Source organism: Schistocerca serialis, chromosome 2 (assembly GCF_023864345.2).
Source record: "Schistocerca serialis cubense isolate TAMUIC-IGC-003099 chromosome 2, iqSchSeri2.2, whole genome shotgun sequence".
Taxonomy (NCBI): domain Eukaryota; kingdom Metazoa; phylum Arthropoda; class Insecta; order Orthoptera; family Acrididae; genus Schistocerca; species Schistocerca serialis.
The window spans coordinates 714,240,629-714,256,936 of NC_064639.1; the positions used below are offsets into that span (position 1 = coordinate 714,240,629).

Consider the following 16,308-nt stretch of genomic DNA (forward strand, 5'->3'; position numbering starts at 1 on the left):
TTTAATTGCCTCAGCGACTTCCAGCGACCACCTAGGTACCGACTTTTGCTGGGGGCACCCCAAGGAACAAGGGACTGCATTTTCTGTCGCAGAAACGATTGTTGTAGTTACCTGCTCAACCACAACATCGATGGCACCATGTGGGGGAGATTCAATGGTGACAGCAGAGATGAAGGCTTCCCAGTCTGCTTGTTGAAAGCCCATCTGGGTAGGTGTCTGTGAGCATGAGGCCGGGGGAGTGACAGGAAGATGGGGAATTGGTCACTACCACACAGGTTGTCATGTGCTCTCCAGTGGATACATGGGAGAAGTCCTGAGCTGCAAATTGGTAAATCAATGGCTGAGAAGGTACCACGAGCCACACTGAAATTTGTAGCGGCCCCACTATTTGAGAGGCAGAGGTCGAACTGAGACAGTAAAGTTTCATCATCACTGCCTCAACCAGTAAGCACAGTGCAACCCCACAAGGGGTTACGGGCGTTACAATCTCCCAAAAGTAGGAAAGGTTTAGGGAGTTGATCAATCAGTGCAGTTAATACATTCAGTGATACTGCATCATCTGGAGGAAGACATACAGTGTGATTCAAAAAGAATACCACAACTTTAGGAATTTAAAACTCTGCAATGACAAAAGGCAGAGCTAAGCACTATCTGTCGGCGAATTAAGGGAGCTATAAAGTTTCACTTAGTTGAACATTTGTTCGCCATTTCAGTCAATAAAGTTTTTGGTCCCTTTTTCTTCGAAGGTGCTACTGTAACTGGACTACAGTATCTGGAGATGTTAGAGAATTGGCTGTTCCCTCAGCTCGAACAAGAAGCACAACAATTCATATTTCAGCAGGATGGAGCGCCACCACATTGGCACTTATCTGTCCGTAATTACCTGAACGTCAACTACCCGAGGCGATGGATCGGCCGCCAGGCAGCCCGTGACAGAGCACTTCATCACTGGCCTCCAAGAAGCCCTGATCTTACCCCCTGCGATTTTTTCTTATGGGGGTATGTTAAGGATATGGTGTTTTGGCCACCTCTCCCAGCCACCATTGATGATTTGAAACGAGAAATAACAGCAGCTATCCAAACTGTTATGCCTGATATGCTACAGAGAGTGTGGAACGAGTTGGAGTATCGGGTTGATATTGCTCGAGTGTCTGGAGGGGGCCATATTGAACATCTCTGAACTTGTTTTTGAGTGAAAAAAAAAAACCCTTTTTAAATACTCTTTGTAATGATGTATAACAGAAGGTTATATTATGTTTCTTTCATCAAATACACATTTTTAAAGTTGTGGTATTCTTTTTGAATCACCCTGTACATTGCAGACAGTTATTTCCTGTGTTGTCCTTACTCTGACAGCCACAGCTTCAAGAGGGGTTTGAAGGGGCACAGTTTCACTACAGACTGAGTATAGGACATAAACGCGAACTCCACCTGACACACTATTGTATTCCCTACGGTTCTTGTAACACCCCCTGTAACCACGAAGGGCAGGGGTCCGCACCATCAGGAAGCAAGTTTCCTGGAGGGCAATGCAGAAAGTAGGTTTAAAGCTTAACAATTGCCGTAGCTCATCCAGGTGGTGGAAAAACCATCGCAATTCCACTGGAGGATAATGTGATCATGAGGCTGGGAAGGCACGGAACATTCAATGAGGCACCTACTTATTTCCTGAGCAGTCTATATCCATTGTGTCTGAGGGTCCGGCGAGATCTAGGTCCTCAGCAGACGCCTGAATCTCCACCCCATCCTCAGACGCAGAGCTTGTAGGTAGCAGTGTTGTGGGTGCTACCGCAATTACCTTGGCCTATGGTGTCTTCTTTTTGGGTTTCTCTGGCTGCTCCTTGGGTTTCACTGGCTGGGAGGGCTTCACTGGCTGGGAGGGCTTCACTGATTCACTCTCAGGGTCTGAGGATGATCGCGAAGCCCTACAACCAGCCACTTTTGGGTTCTGCAGCCACTGGTGGGTGTCACCTTTCCCACTAGCAGAAACCTGGGAAGGGAGTGACTCAAGGGACCCCTTCTTAGCGAGAGGAGCCGAAGAAGACTTACACTTCTCCAGCTGAGAAGTGGGGACTGGTGACCCCAATGGTTGTGGAGGCAGTGCTCCCGAGGCAGGTGGTGCAGGAGCAACAGGGAGAGAAGTGCCCCCCGCCATCATGGGGGCAGGTGTAGCCTTCTGGCTCTAAGAGCCAACTGGAATTCGTGGAACTGATGGGGCTACAACTGTTCCCGTAGTCGCAGCATAAGGGGAGGTCATAGCCACAAGATGGAGGTGCTAAAATTTCCTCTTAGCCTCAGTGTAGATCTGTCAGTCCAGGGTCTTATATTCCATGATTTTCCTTTCTTGCTGTACAATCCTGCAGTCTGGCGAGCAAGGGGAATGATGCTGACACACATGGGAGGCAGGGCACATGGAGTATGGGGATGAAAAGGACATCCACAATCTTGACATGTGATGCTGGAAGTACAGCGTGACGACATATGGTTGAACTTTCAGCACTTAAAGCACCGCTTCGGGGGAGGGATATATGGCTTGACATCACAGCGGTAGATCACCACCTTGACCATCTCGGGCAATGTGTCACCCTCGAAGGCCAAGATGAAGGCACCAGTGGCAACCTGATTATCCCTTGAAACCCTATGGACGTGCTGGACGAAATGAGCACCTCGGCACTCAAAGTCAGCACGCAGCTCATTGTTAAACTGCAAAAGAAGGTCCCTGTGGAATATAATGTCCTGAACCCTATTTAAGCTCTTATGTGGCGTGATGGTAACAGAGACATCCCCCAATGTGTCACACGCGAGTAATGCCCATGACTGGGCAGAGGATCCTGTTTTTATCAAGACTGACCCTGACCGCATTTTGAACAAGCCCTCCACCTCACCAAACTTGTCCTCTAAATGCTCAACAAAAAATTGAGGTTTCGTTGAAGCAAAGGAGCCCCATAAGCTCTCATAAATACCGTTCCTCCCATGGTGTAGCCGGGGAGGGGAATGATTTAGGGTCACACTTCCTTGCATTGTACTGAGACTTGGAACGCTTAGAGGCTGCTGGTGTGTGATAACCAACTAGTCATGACGTGGTATGCTTCATCGCATGTCATTCGCCCTGATGCCACCCACTCTGACCACGGCCCTCCCCACGAGCGCCAACCAGCCGCAGCATAGGCCACCTGGCAGGATGGCCATTGCCGGGAGTCCTGACGCCCCAGGGTGACGGGCATCTACTCCTTGGCATACATGGGGAGTTAACGGCGCAGGCATCAGCAGAGCGTTCCCTGAGTGGTCAGGGGGCTACAACCAACAGGGTACACGGTGGCCCCACCACAATGGGTGGCTACTGTGCTGGATATCAGGTGCAACCAAGCAAACAAGTCAATATCATCGTCAGCACAGAAAATGATACTGCACAGCGGATGGAGAAAAACACACCCAGGAGGATGACTTCACCCAACAGCTGGAGAACGAGCAAAAGTGCGGATCCACGTCGACGAAGGATGCGAGAGGTCTCAGCGCATGATGGACACATTGCACCATGTAAGGCGCCCTCCCCCAATTGTCTCTCTCTTTGGGAAAATTTGGAAAAATTGAGGTCAAACCCAACAGAGGACCATCACATAAAGGCTAAAATGTGTGAGACTCCTTTTAGTCGCCTCTTAAGATAGGCAGGAAAACCTTGGGCCTATTCTAACCCCTGGACTCGCACGGGGAGCCTGGACATATGGCTTAAATTTGTTTACTGATTTAATATTGGACCAAAACTTTCATAGCATTTTTTCCAAATCAATAGATAAAATTTTAATTCTGAATTCACTGACTGCTTTATGCATAGCCCTCCTTACACTAATTTTGGCATAATTCAGTTTTTGGTTGTCTGAGAAGCTTTGGCTACGTTAAAATTTGCAGTTAAGCTCTCTTTGCTTTTGTTGCAGCTTTTCACAAGTTCTTCGAATCATGGTGGGTCTTTCCCATTCCTCATAACTTCGCTGAGTACATAGCTGCCTAAGGCATGTAGTACAATGCTCTTGATGCTTAACATTTTTGGTCCTGGAGAGGAATTTTTCTTGTTGACCGTTCTGGTGATCTGAAATCTGTTTTTGGCACTCTTGCTACACAAATGTATCTTCCTACCTTTCTTTATATTTCTATTTACAGCTGCACTGACTGATGCTGTAATGACCTTACACTCACTGATTCCCTGCTCTATGATAAGCTGAAAATGTCAGGCCCAATGGTGACCAGAGGGTCGATTATTTTATCTTACACAACTCTGTTTTCTAATTAGCTGCTTAAGATAGCTTCTGGACAAGGCATTTAGTACAATTTCACATGATTCCCTGTTCCTATTACTGGCCTTAACCATTTGAGTCTTCCTGTCTACAGCTGATAAGTTGAAGTCTTCACCTAATGCAACAACGTAACTGGGAAATTTATGTGAAATAGTCTCCAAGTTTCCCCTCAAATGTTCCCCCACTCATGGTCCTGAGGCAGGGAGTCTACAAAAACATCCAGGGACCATGTTTGATCCATCTTTATGTCTTAACACAAATTATTTCACATTCTGAATCTATACTAGTCTCATTAGATATTACCATATTTTTTATGGGTAGAACATGGTTCCACCAACGGTGCTGAATCTACCTTCGCAATATATATCCCCATAGGAACTTAGAATTTCTTTTCTATTAACATCTGATTTCAGCCAGCTTTCTGGCTCTAGCACAATGTGGAACTTGTTATTGTTTATAAGCAAGGTCTCTGCAGATGCTTCTGCAGTTAACTGATAAATATACTTCCTGTACATTTGGTGTTCTGCAGCTTGAGAAATTACAAATATGTGATATTAATTATTATGTATTTGATGTAAGCTGCTTTTAGATTGTAGTTCATTTTATTGGGCTTCGACTAGTATTGGGCGTTTGACCATCATCAGCGGTATCTTTACTACACAAGACAAATCTATCTTGTAACATGCAATTTATAGTACACAGTGGGCTTCGACTAGTATTGGGCGTTTGACCATCATCAGCGGTATCTTTACTACACAAGACAAATCTATCTTGTAACATGCAATTTATAGTACACAGTGCTTTATGTGTATGTCGTTTTCTATATCACAGTAATGTGACTTGCCTTATATAACACAAATTAGAAGGAACATTATATACAGTCTATGGCATAAAACAAATAATGATCTTTGCATGTACCATGATAGACTGCTACTTGCCATATAGTGGAGGTGTTGAGTCACAGGCAAGCAAAACGAAAAGACTGCTAGACATATAAGCTTTCAACCCAAAGGTGTTGTTCTGAATTACACAACATACACACACATATTACACAAATGCAACTCACACACACACATGACCAGTGTCTCTGGTTGCCGAGACATTATTCCATCCTGGATCTTCCATTGTTTCATACATAATTATTAATGTGACATATTATTTTGTAAACAATTTCTTTCTTTTGTCTGCCATGATGAAAGTTGCTCTTTTTAATTGTTGGGGATAATGTTCTTCCTTGTCTGAAATCAGAATGCATGTTATCAGGCCTGTGGAGAACCATCTTTATCCTAAAACACACACATTTGCACTCCTTACTTACTCCACTATACTAGTAGCTGCTTCCTTTATGTAGTGCATACCTGACTTATTACGAGAGTCCTACAGTGCTGCATCTGACAGTGAAGATCACTAAATTCCCATCCAAGGATTTCACTGAATCGTCTGTGACTATGGTTTAAGTTTTCCTCTCAGCTGCAAACAAGAGGACTATGTTTGGTTCTGGGAATGAGGCTTTGAAATGCTAGCTCCGATTCCATCCAGTGAGTGAAGCTAGCTGTCTTCACTACATCTGTATACTCATTTTACAAGTCATTGCACATCAAAGGATACTTCATAGAAATGCTGCTTTCTGTGCATTTGTGTGTTCATGTAAAGTCTCTAATAGTCATTCTATATTCCTAGCACTACTATGACATACGTTCAGATAACAAAAGGCCGGCACTACTCGAACTGTCCTCTTATTGCAACTGAACTTCTTACATCACATTCATTGGCATCTCCAACGCTCAAACAAATTACCACCTAACACTCCGGCTACTATACAGATCAGCCTGTCGTCACAATCTTCACTACAATTACATTATCTCATCAAATTGTGTGTAGTAACCGAGGACTACCTTTGAACTCTGACGACAGGTGTCATTCGTGCTGACATGAGCTACAATTTGCAGCTGGGTGCAGCCAGTGTGCTTATCTGATACCACTTTAATCTCTCCTATCTTGGATGATACCCTCAATGAGCAAACAAAAGTAAACACTGGCCTTCCTTCCAAAGCTGCCCACTATTTCTCCATGAGACTCCATCACCCGCATACTGTTGGAACACTCAAAAACAAGCAACTCTACCCTCTGCATTTGTGCGGACCTATAAGGAAGATCGGCCCCAATCCCAACAGATGACGGCACCCATACTAGTTCAGATGTACTTTCAGCAGCAAGTAATACCTTGAACCTGTTTTAAGGCAAAACAGGACAGCCATGCAACAAGTACCCTCTTTCATCTTCCACCCAGAGATCCGCATCCTGCCACTGTTCAACATTCCCATCAAGTGAGTGTCAATCAGTCAGGACAAGTAAACCAGAAGGCTCCGCAAGATCATGGTACCAAGTGACTATAGACACCAGAGGTGACAAAACATTCATCTTCGGTGCCCCAAAACCACAGCAGGCCAGGGCAACTGCCTGAAGCCTGTCTGTGCACAGAGGGCAATTCCACTTGCATCCATACACAACAAATATAGTCCTTACCCAGCTCTAACCAATGTGATGTTTGTCTGTACTACAAAGCATATAAAACTAATTCATGCAGTCACTGGAGAAAAACTAAGAATTTCTGCTACACTACTCCTACATCTATGTCTACAAACACTTTCCATGTGACACTGCGTGGGGTGTAGGGGAGGGCTACCAATCATTTCCTTTCCCATATCATTCGCAAATTGAGCAAGAGAAAGATGACTGTCTATATGCCTCCATTCAAGCCCTAATATTCCTCCTCTTATCTTCACGATCCTTAGGCAAAATGTACAGTGGCAGCAGTAGAATTGTTCTGCAGTCAACTTCAAATACCAGTTCTCTAAATTTTTGCAATAGTGTTTCACAAAAAAAGAATCCTGTCTTCCCTCCAGTGATTTCTATTTGAGTTCACGAAGCATTTCCATAATACTCACGTGTTGATTGAACCTACCAGTAACAGATTTAGCAGACTGCCTCTGATTTGCTTTGATGTCTTCCTTTAATATGACCATGTGAAGTTCCCAAACACTAGAGCACTACCGAATAATGGGTCACACTAGAGTTCTATAAGTGGACTCCTTTACAGATGAACCACACTACTCTAAAATTCTCCCAATAAACCAGAGCTGAACATCTGCCTTCCTTATTACCATCCTTACATGCTCATTCCATCTCATATTGCCTTGCAATGCAACACACAGATATTTAATTATGTGATCGTGTCAAGTAGCACACTACTAAAGCTGTATTTGAACATTTAAGAATTGTTTTCCCTACTCATCTCCATTAAAATTTTTCTACATTTAGAGTAAGCTGCCATTAATCATACCAACTTGAAATTTTGTCTAAGTCATCTTGTATCCTATATTCACTCAATGATAACAGCTTTCCATACACAATAGTATCATCGGCAAACAGCAGCAGACTGCTGCACAACCTATCTGTCAGATCATTTATGTATACAGACAATAAGAGCAGTGCTATCACAGATCACTGGTGCACTGCTGACAATACCTTACCTCTGATAAATACTCACTGTTGAGGACAATAAGACTGGGTTCTTTTACTTAAGAAGTCATCGAGCCACTCCTGCATCTGGGAACCTACTCAACATGCTTGTACTTGTACCTTTGTTAAAAGTCTGCAGTGGGGTTCTGTGTCAAATGCTTTCTAGAAATCTAGGAATATGGAATCTGCCTGCTGCTCCTAATCCAGGGTTCGCATACAGGACATTGCACAAGAAAAGGGCAAGCTCAGTTTTGCACAAGTCATACTTTTTAAATCAGTGCTGATTTGTGAGCATAAGCTTCTCCATTGCAAGGAAATTAATTATAAAGGGTGAATAAGGACGAAAGGTACATGCTTTGAGGGGTGATAGTATTAATGGTTCTGCACAAAAAACTTCATACGGACATGTGCCTTATTCCAAATGGTTTCCAGAATAGAAAACATTGAATACCACTTTTGAATGTTTTCTTGAATAACTCAAAAACCACATCCTCCAAAGAACACATGTCACAGTACAAAACATTAAATTTTCTAAAAAAATGGTTCCATTTATTTTTTTATGTAGGACTAATAGCTGTTAGATACTGAAATTCTCACATGACACACATGCACTGTATAAATAAGTTCAAACTTGGAATCGCTTACCACATTTTCCACAACATGGTGCAAATAAAACATGGAAGTCATGTTCACAATACTTTCTTCCTTCAAACTCATAAAAAATACCTTCTGGAAATGGTCTGAAACATTGCGCACACCTAAAAAAAAAAAATCATAATGCCAAAAATGAATCATTACTAATATGAACATGACAGAACAGCAGGAACCAAATTTTCCACTTATTTTACTAATAAAGTTACAATGTGTACACATCATTTGAAATACATCAAAGTCAAGTTTACCAATTCATTCTTAATTATTGAGGTTGATACAGAAAATGCAGCTCCGCCAGCTCTTGAGAAAAACAATAATTCTGAAGTTATGAATTATAAATTATTAAACTTGGTCACTGTTAAAAATTACTGTTTGTACTTTTATTTTATGTAATAACCAAAGTAATTCAGCATAACAATGAAAATAATCAATTTTTGACAAAATAATTTAATTGGACAGATAACAAGTCTACTCACCAAGCGGCGGCAGAACACACACATCTCAGAAGGTTATAATTAGGCAAGCCTTTGGAGCCACTGGCTCCTCCTTCATGTGGAATGGTTGAAGGGGAAGAAATAGGGTGAAGGAGAATGACTGGAGAGATCTGGAAAAAGGGGTAGATTTCGGGAAAGTCACCCAGAACCGTGGTTCACAGAACCGTGGTTCAGGGGAGACTTACTGGACGGAATGACAAGGAAAGACTGTATCGAACGAGATTTGCAAACCAGAGAACTTAAAGGTGGAAGACAGGGTAATATGTGAGAGACAGATTACTGCTTAAACATCATGCAAGAGTTAATCAGAATGAAAAGCAAAGTGCTTTGTACATAACAGAGGTGGGAGGGGGGTGATGAAAAATAGACAGGTAAGCAAATGAAAGATGTAGAAAACTAATACAGAGTGAAGGAAAGAATAGTTACGGTGAAGAAATGTTGAGACGGAAGAAACTAACGTAAATTAAGGTCAGGTGGGTGGCAAGAACCAAGGACAAGTTGTAGCGCTAGTTCCCACCTGTGGAGTTCTGAAAAACTGGTGTCTGGGGGAAGAATCCAGATGGCGCATGCGCTGAAACAGGCATCGAGGTCATGATTGTCATGTTGTAGAGCATGCTCTGCAATGGAATATTGCATGTTACGAGTATACACCCCCCCATGAACCATGGACCTTGCCGTTGGTGGGGAGGCTTGCGTGCCTCAGCGATACAGATAGCCGTACCGTAGGTGCAACCACAACGGAGGGGTATCTGTTGAGAGGCCAGACAAACGTGTGGTTCCTGAAGAGGGGCAGCAGCCTTTTCAGTAGTTGCAAGGGCAACAGTCTGGATGATTGACTGATCTGGCCTTGTAACAATAACCAAAACGGCCTTGCTGTGCTGGTACTGCGAACGGCTGAAAGCAAGGGGAAACTACAGCCGTAATTTTTCCCGAGGGCATGCAGCTTTACTGTATGATTACATGATGATGGCGTCCTCTTGGGTAAAATATTCCGGAGGTAAAATAGTCCCCCATTCGGATCTCCGGGCGGGGACTACTCAGGAGGATGTCGTTATCAGGAGAAAGAAAACTGGCGTTCTACGGATCGGAGCGTGGAATGTCAGATCCCTTAATCGGGCAGGTAGGTTAGAAAATTTAAAAAGGGAAATGGATAGGTTGAAGTTAGATATAGTGGGAATTAGTGAAGTTCGGTGGCAGGAGGAACAAGACTTCTGGTCAGGTGACTACAGGGTTATAAACACAAAATCAAATAGGGGTAATGCAGGAGTAGGTTTAATAATGAATAGGAAAATAGGAATGCGGGTAAGCTACTACAAACAGCATAGTGAACGCATAATTGTGGCCAAGATAGATACGAAGCCCACACCTACTACAGTAGTACAAGTTTATATGCCAACTAGCTCTGCAGATGACGAAAAAATTGAAGAAATGTATGATGAAATAAAAGAAATTATTCAGATTGTGAAGGGAGACGAAAATTTAATAGTCATGGGTGACTGGAATTCGAGTGTAGGAAAAGGGAGAGAAGGAAACATAGTAGGTGAATATGGATTGGGGGACAGAAATGAAAGAGGAAGCCGCCTGGTAGAATTTTGCACAGAGCACAACATAATCATAACTAACACTTGGTTTAAGAATCATGAAAGAAGGTTGTATACATGGAAGAACCCTGGAGATACTAAAAGGTATCAGATAGATTATATAATGGTAAGACAGAGATTTAGGAACCAGGTTTTAAATTGTAAGACATTTCCAGGGGCAGATGTGGACTCTGACCACAATCTATTGGTTATGACCTGTAGATTAAAACTGAAGAAACTGCAAAAAGGTGGGAATTTAAGGAGATGGGACCTGGATAAACTAAAAGAACCAGAGGTTGTACAGAGATTCAGGGAGAGCATAAGGGAGCAATTGACAGGAATGGGGGAAATAAATACAGTAGAAGAAGAATGGGTAGCTTTGAGGGATGAAGTAGTGAAGGCAGCAGAGGATCAAGTAGGTAAAAAGACGAGGGCTAGTAGAAATCCTTGGATAACAGAAGAAATATTGAATTTAATTGATGAAAGGAGAAAATATAAAAATGCAGTAAGTGAAACAGGCAAAAAGGAATACAAACGTCTCAAAAATGAGATCGACAGGAAGTGCAAAATGGCTAAGCAGGGATGGCTAGAGGACAAATGTAAGGATGTAGAGGCCTATCTCACTAGGGGTAAGATAGATACCGCCTACAGGAAAATTAAAGAGACCTTTGGAGATAAGAGAACGACTTGTATGAATATCAAGAGCTCAGATGGAAACCCAGTTCTAAGCAAAGAAGGGAAAGCAGAAAGGTGGAAGGAGTATATAGAGGGTCTATACAAGGGCGATGTACTTGAGGACAATATTATGGAAATAGAAGAGGATGTAGATGAAGATGAAATGGGAGATACGATACTGCGTGAAGAGTTTGACAGAGCACTGAAAGACCTGAGTCGAAACAAGGCCGCCGGAGTAGACAATATTCCATTGGAACTAATGACGGCCGTGGGAGAGCCAGTCCTGACAAAACTCTACCATCTGGTGAGCAAGATGTATGAAACAGGCGAAATACCCTCAGACTTCAAGAAGAATATAATAATTCCAATCCCAAAGAAAGCAGGTGTTGACAGATGTGAAAATTACCGAACTATCAGCTTAATAAGTCACAGCTGCAAAATATTAACACGAATTCTTTACAGACGAATGGAAAAACTAGTAGAAGCCAACCTAGGGGAATATCAGTTTGGATTCCGTAGAAACACTGGAACACGTGAGGCAATACTGACCTTACGACTTATCTTAGAAGAAAGATTAAGGAAAGGCAAACCTACGTTTCTAGCATTTGTAGACTTAGAGAAAGCTTTTGACAATGTTGACTGGAATACTCTCTTTCAAATTCTAAAGGTGGCAGGGGTAAAATACAGGGAGCGAAAGGCTATTTACAATTTGTACAGAAACCAGATGGCAGTTATAAGAGTCGAAGGACATGAAAGGGAAGCAGTGGTTGGGAAGGGAGTAAGACAGGGTTGTAGCCTCTCCCCGATGTTGTTCAATCTGTATATTGAGCAAGCAGTAAAGGAAACAAAAGAAAAATTCGGAGTAGGTATTAAAATTCATGGAGAAGAAATAAAAACTTTGAGGTTCGCCGATGACATTGTAATTCTGTCAGAGACAGCAAAGGACTTGGAAGAGCAGTTGAATGGAATGGACAGTGTCTTGAAAGGAGGATATAAGATGAACATCAACAAAAGCAAAACAAGGATAATGGAATGTAGTCTAATTAAGTCGGGTGATGCTGAGGGAATTAGATTAGGAAATGAGGCACTTAAAGTAGTAAAGGAGTTTTGCTATTTGGGGAGCAAAATAACTGATGATGGTCGAAGTAGAGAGGATATAAAATGTAGGCTGGCAATGGCAAGGAAATCGTTTCTGAAGAAGAGAAATTTGTTAACATCGAGTATTGATTTAAGTGTCAGGAAGTCATTTCTGAAAGTATTCGTATGGAGTGTAGCCATGTATGGAAGTGAAACATGGACGATAAATAGTTTGGACAAGAAGAGAATAGAAGCTTTCGAAATGTGGTGCTACAGAAGAATGCTGAAGATTAGATGGGTAGATCACATAACTAATGAGGAAGTATTGAATAGGATTGGGGAGAAGAGAAGTTTGTGGCACAACTTGACCAGAAGAAGGGATCGGTTGGTAGGACATGTTCTGAGGCATCAAGGGATCACCAATTTAGTATTGGAGGGCAGCGTGGAGGGTAAAAATCGTAGAGGGAGACCAAGAGATGAATACACTAAGCAGATTCAGAAGGATGTAGGTTGCAGTAGGTACTGGGAGATGAAAAAGCTTGCACAGGATAGAGTAGCATGGAGAGCTGCATCAAACCAGTCTCAGGACTGAAGACCACAACAACAACAACACGAGTATACAGCCTCTGCCTATGCCCATTCATCCTAATTGATAATTTGGTGGTAGTCATGGCAATGTAAAAGGGCAAACAGTGTTTACAGACAGCTAGTACGTGACGTACCAGGTTGGTTGGTTGGTTGGTTGGTTTGTGGGATTGGAGGGACCAGACTACTAGGTCCAGCGGTCCCTTTTTCCACGAACTTTAAACACCCACAAAGAATAAGAACAAACAATGGAGATGACAAGATACGACACAGGACAAGAAAGACAGAGACCAGACAAAAGAAATTAAAATCACACCGAGTGTGACAGTGGTTGGCCGACCATAGAAACAAAAAAGGAAAAGTCAATCACCAAGAAACGCACCAAAAACCCCAGTCTAAAATTGTAGGCGATTAGTCCAACAAGATGTGGACCACTGTCAAAGCTGACCCGCAGCGACATAAAGGTGCGTCCTCGCGGCGCAATAAATAGCTGTGTGTTATCGAGGTGTGGCCAATGCACAGCTGGCAGAGGACAACAGAGTCCTTGTGAGAGACACGCAAGGAGGAGCACCATGCACCCGTAGCCTCTCTGATAGCCCGAAGTTTATTGGGTGAAGGAAGGGTGCTCCATTCTTCACCCCAGGCGCGAAGTACCTTCTGCCGCAAAACTGACCTGAGGTCACTCTCCGAAAGGCCAATCTCCAAGGCTGGTGCACCGACAGCCTGTTTGGCCAGCATGTCAACACATTCATTTCCCGGGAGGCCGACATGACCCGGGATCCACACAAAGGCCACAGAGCGGCCGCACAACGGGCAAGAGTGTGGAGGGACTCCTGGATAGCCATCACCAGAAGAGACTGAGGGAAACACTGGTCGATAGCTCATAAAACACTCAGGGGGTCATTACAGATAATGAAGGTCTCACATGAGCAGGAGCGGATACTCTAGGGCGCGAGAGATGGCGACCAGCTCGGCAGTGAAAACACTGCAGCCAGCTGGCAAGGAGTGTTGTTCATAATGATCCCCTAGAGTAAAAGCATAACCGACACAACCAGCAACCATCGAACCGTCAGTGTAGACAACGTCAGAGCCTTGAAATGCAGCAAGGATTGAAAGAAAGTGGTGGCAGAGGGCCTCAGGAGGGGCTGAGTCCTGCGGGCCCTGTGTCAAATCAAGCCGAAGGCATGGGTGGGGCACACTCCACAGGGGTATATGCAGAGGGGCCCGGAAAAGAGGTGGGAGAGGGAAAATCTCAAGCCCAGAGAGAAGAGCTCTGACGTGAACCGCAATCGTACACCCTGACTGGGGCTGTCGTTCCGGAAGATGGACTGAGGGAACAGGAGACGATAATTGGGATGCCCGGGCAAACTACAAACGTGTGTAGCATAAGCAGCCAGTAATCGTTGGCACCAGAACTGCAACGAAGGGACACCTGCCTCCTCAAGTATGCTGTTGACAGGGCTTGTCCGGAAAGCTCCAGTGGCGAGTCAGATCCCACTGTGAAGGATGTGGTCCAGCAATTGCAATGCGGAAGGAGATGCCGAACCGTAAGACAGGCTCTCATAATCTAGACGGGACTGAATTAACGCCTGGCACAGTCGTAGCAGGGTAGACCAATCAGCAACCCAGCTGGTGTGACGCAAGCAATGGAGAGCGTTAAGGTGCCGCCAGAACATCTGTTTAAGCTGCCAAATATGAGGGAGCCAAGTCAACTGGGTATCAAAAACCAATCCCAAAAACCGATGCGTCTCCACCACAGCAAGAGGTTCGCCGTCAAGATAAAGCCGTGGCTAAGGGTGAACAGTGCGTCGCTGGCAGAAATGCATAACGCAGGTCTTGGCAGCTGGAAACCGGAAGCCATGCGCTACAGATCAAGACTGCGTCTTGCGGATAGCGCCCCGCAGTTGCCATTGAGCAGCTGCAATGACAGTGGAGCTAAAGCAAGGCAGAAGTCATCAGACGTTACCACCGCCGCAGCTAGCCCATTAATTGCAATTAAAAAGAGGCAGACACTTAAGACAGATCCTTGCAGTACCCCATTCTCCTGAACTCGCGAAGAACTATGGGAGGCCACAAATTGCACGCGGAAGGAACGAAGCGACAGAAAATTTTGTATGAAAATCTGGAGCGGACCCCGAAAACCCCAACCATGAAGTGTAGAGATGATGTGATGTCGCCATGTCGTATCGTATGCCTTCCGCATGTCAAAAAAAATGGCGACCAGATGCTGACAGAGGGCAAAGGCCGTACGGATGGCAGACTCCAGGCACACCACATTATCGGCGGCAGGGCGACCCTTACGGAACCCACCCTGAGATGGAGCGAGAAGGCCCCGCTGTCCACCTCCAATGGGTGCTTGCGAGGTTTCAACAGTGGATGCGATCTGGCCTGGGAGCCGTATCACGGCAAGTGGCTAGGGCACTTCGGAATTCCCACTCACTGAATGGAGCATTGTATGATTCAGGATGTCACGTGTGAAATGAAATGCTCCAACATTCCAACCGCTCTTTCAGGGAGTGGAAGGCCAGTGGGTAATTCGCAGAAGCAGAACTCTGAGCAAAATGCTCTGCTAAGTGGTTTGGAATTGTGTTGAGTCAGTACAGAAAGCTCCATTCAGTGGAACCGCAGGTACACTGACGAGGGTCCGATAGCCATAGAGTCGCCTGATCTTGGCCCAAACCTGCGATGGAGAGGTACGGAGGCCAATGGTGGAGACATACCTTTCCCAGCACTTCTGCTTATGTTGACGAATGAGGTGTTCCAACGAGGGATGCCACTTTGTGACGCTGGAGTGTCCGCCTGCTATCTCTAATCGCCTCGGCGATCTTGGGCGACCACCAAGGCACAGTCCTCTGCCGAAGGGATCTAGAAGAACAGGGAATGGCAGATTCTGTGGCAGTAATGATGCCAGTGGTGACCGAGTGAACCACCGCATCAATGGCATCATTGGTAAGAGGCTCAATAGTGGCAATGGAGGTGAACTAGTCCCAGTCAGCCTTATTCACAGCCCATCTGCAGGGGCGCCAGAAGAGTGATGCTTTGGCAGTGACAGAAAGATCGGAAAGTGGTCACTACCGCACAAGTCATCATGCACACTCCATTGGACAGATGGTAATAGGCTAGGACTGCAGATCGAAAGGTCGATGGCTGAGTACATGCCATGTACCACACTGAAATGTGTGAAGGCACCAGTATTTAAAAGAGAAAGGTCGAGCTGTGACAATATTTGCTCAATGATGCTGCCTTGTCCTCTTGCCACTGATCCACTCCACAGAGGATTATGGGCACTGAAATTGCCCAGTAACAAAAAAGGTGGCAGCAATTGGTCTATCAGCCCAGCCAGGACATGCTGTGGGACATCACCATCCCGTGGAAGGTAGAGACTGCAGACCAGTTGCAGCCTGAGGTGTTCACACCCGAACAGCGACAGCC

At 44.6% G+C, this 16,308-nt stretch overlaps 1 protein-coding gene across 2 annotated transcripts in view; it reads right to left on the minus strand.

Annotated features, from left to right (window-relative positions):
• LOC126457900 (LIM and senescent cell antigen-like-containing domain protein 1) overlaps positions 1–16,308 on the minus strand; it is a 75,522-nt gene that overhangs the window by 41,020 nt on the left and 18,194 nt on the right. For both annotated transcript variants that reach the window (XM_050094574.1, XM_050094575.1), the window contains exon 4: positions 8,457–8,569. In XM_050094574.1, coding sequence (XP_049950531.1) covers positions 8,457–8,569 — 113 coding nt within the window. The remainder of the gene's footprint in view (positions 1–8,456; positions 8,570–16,308) is intronic.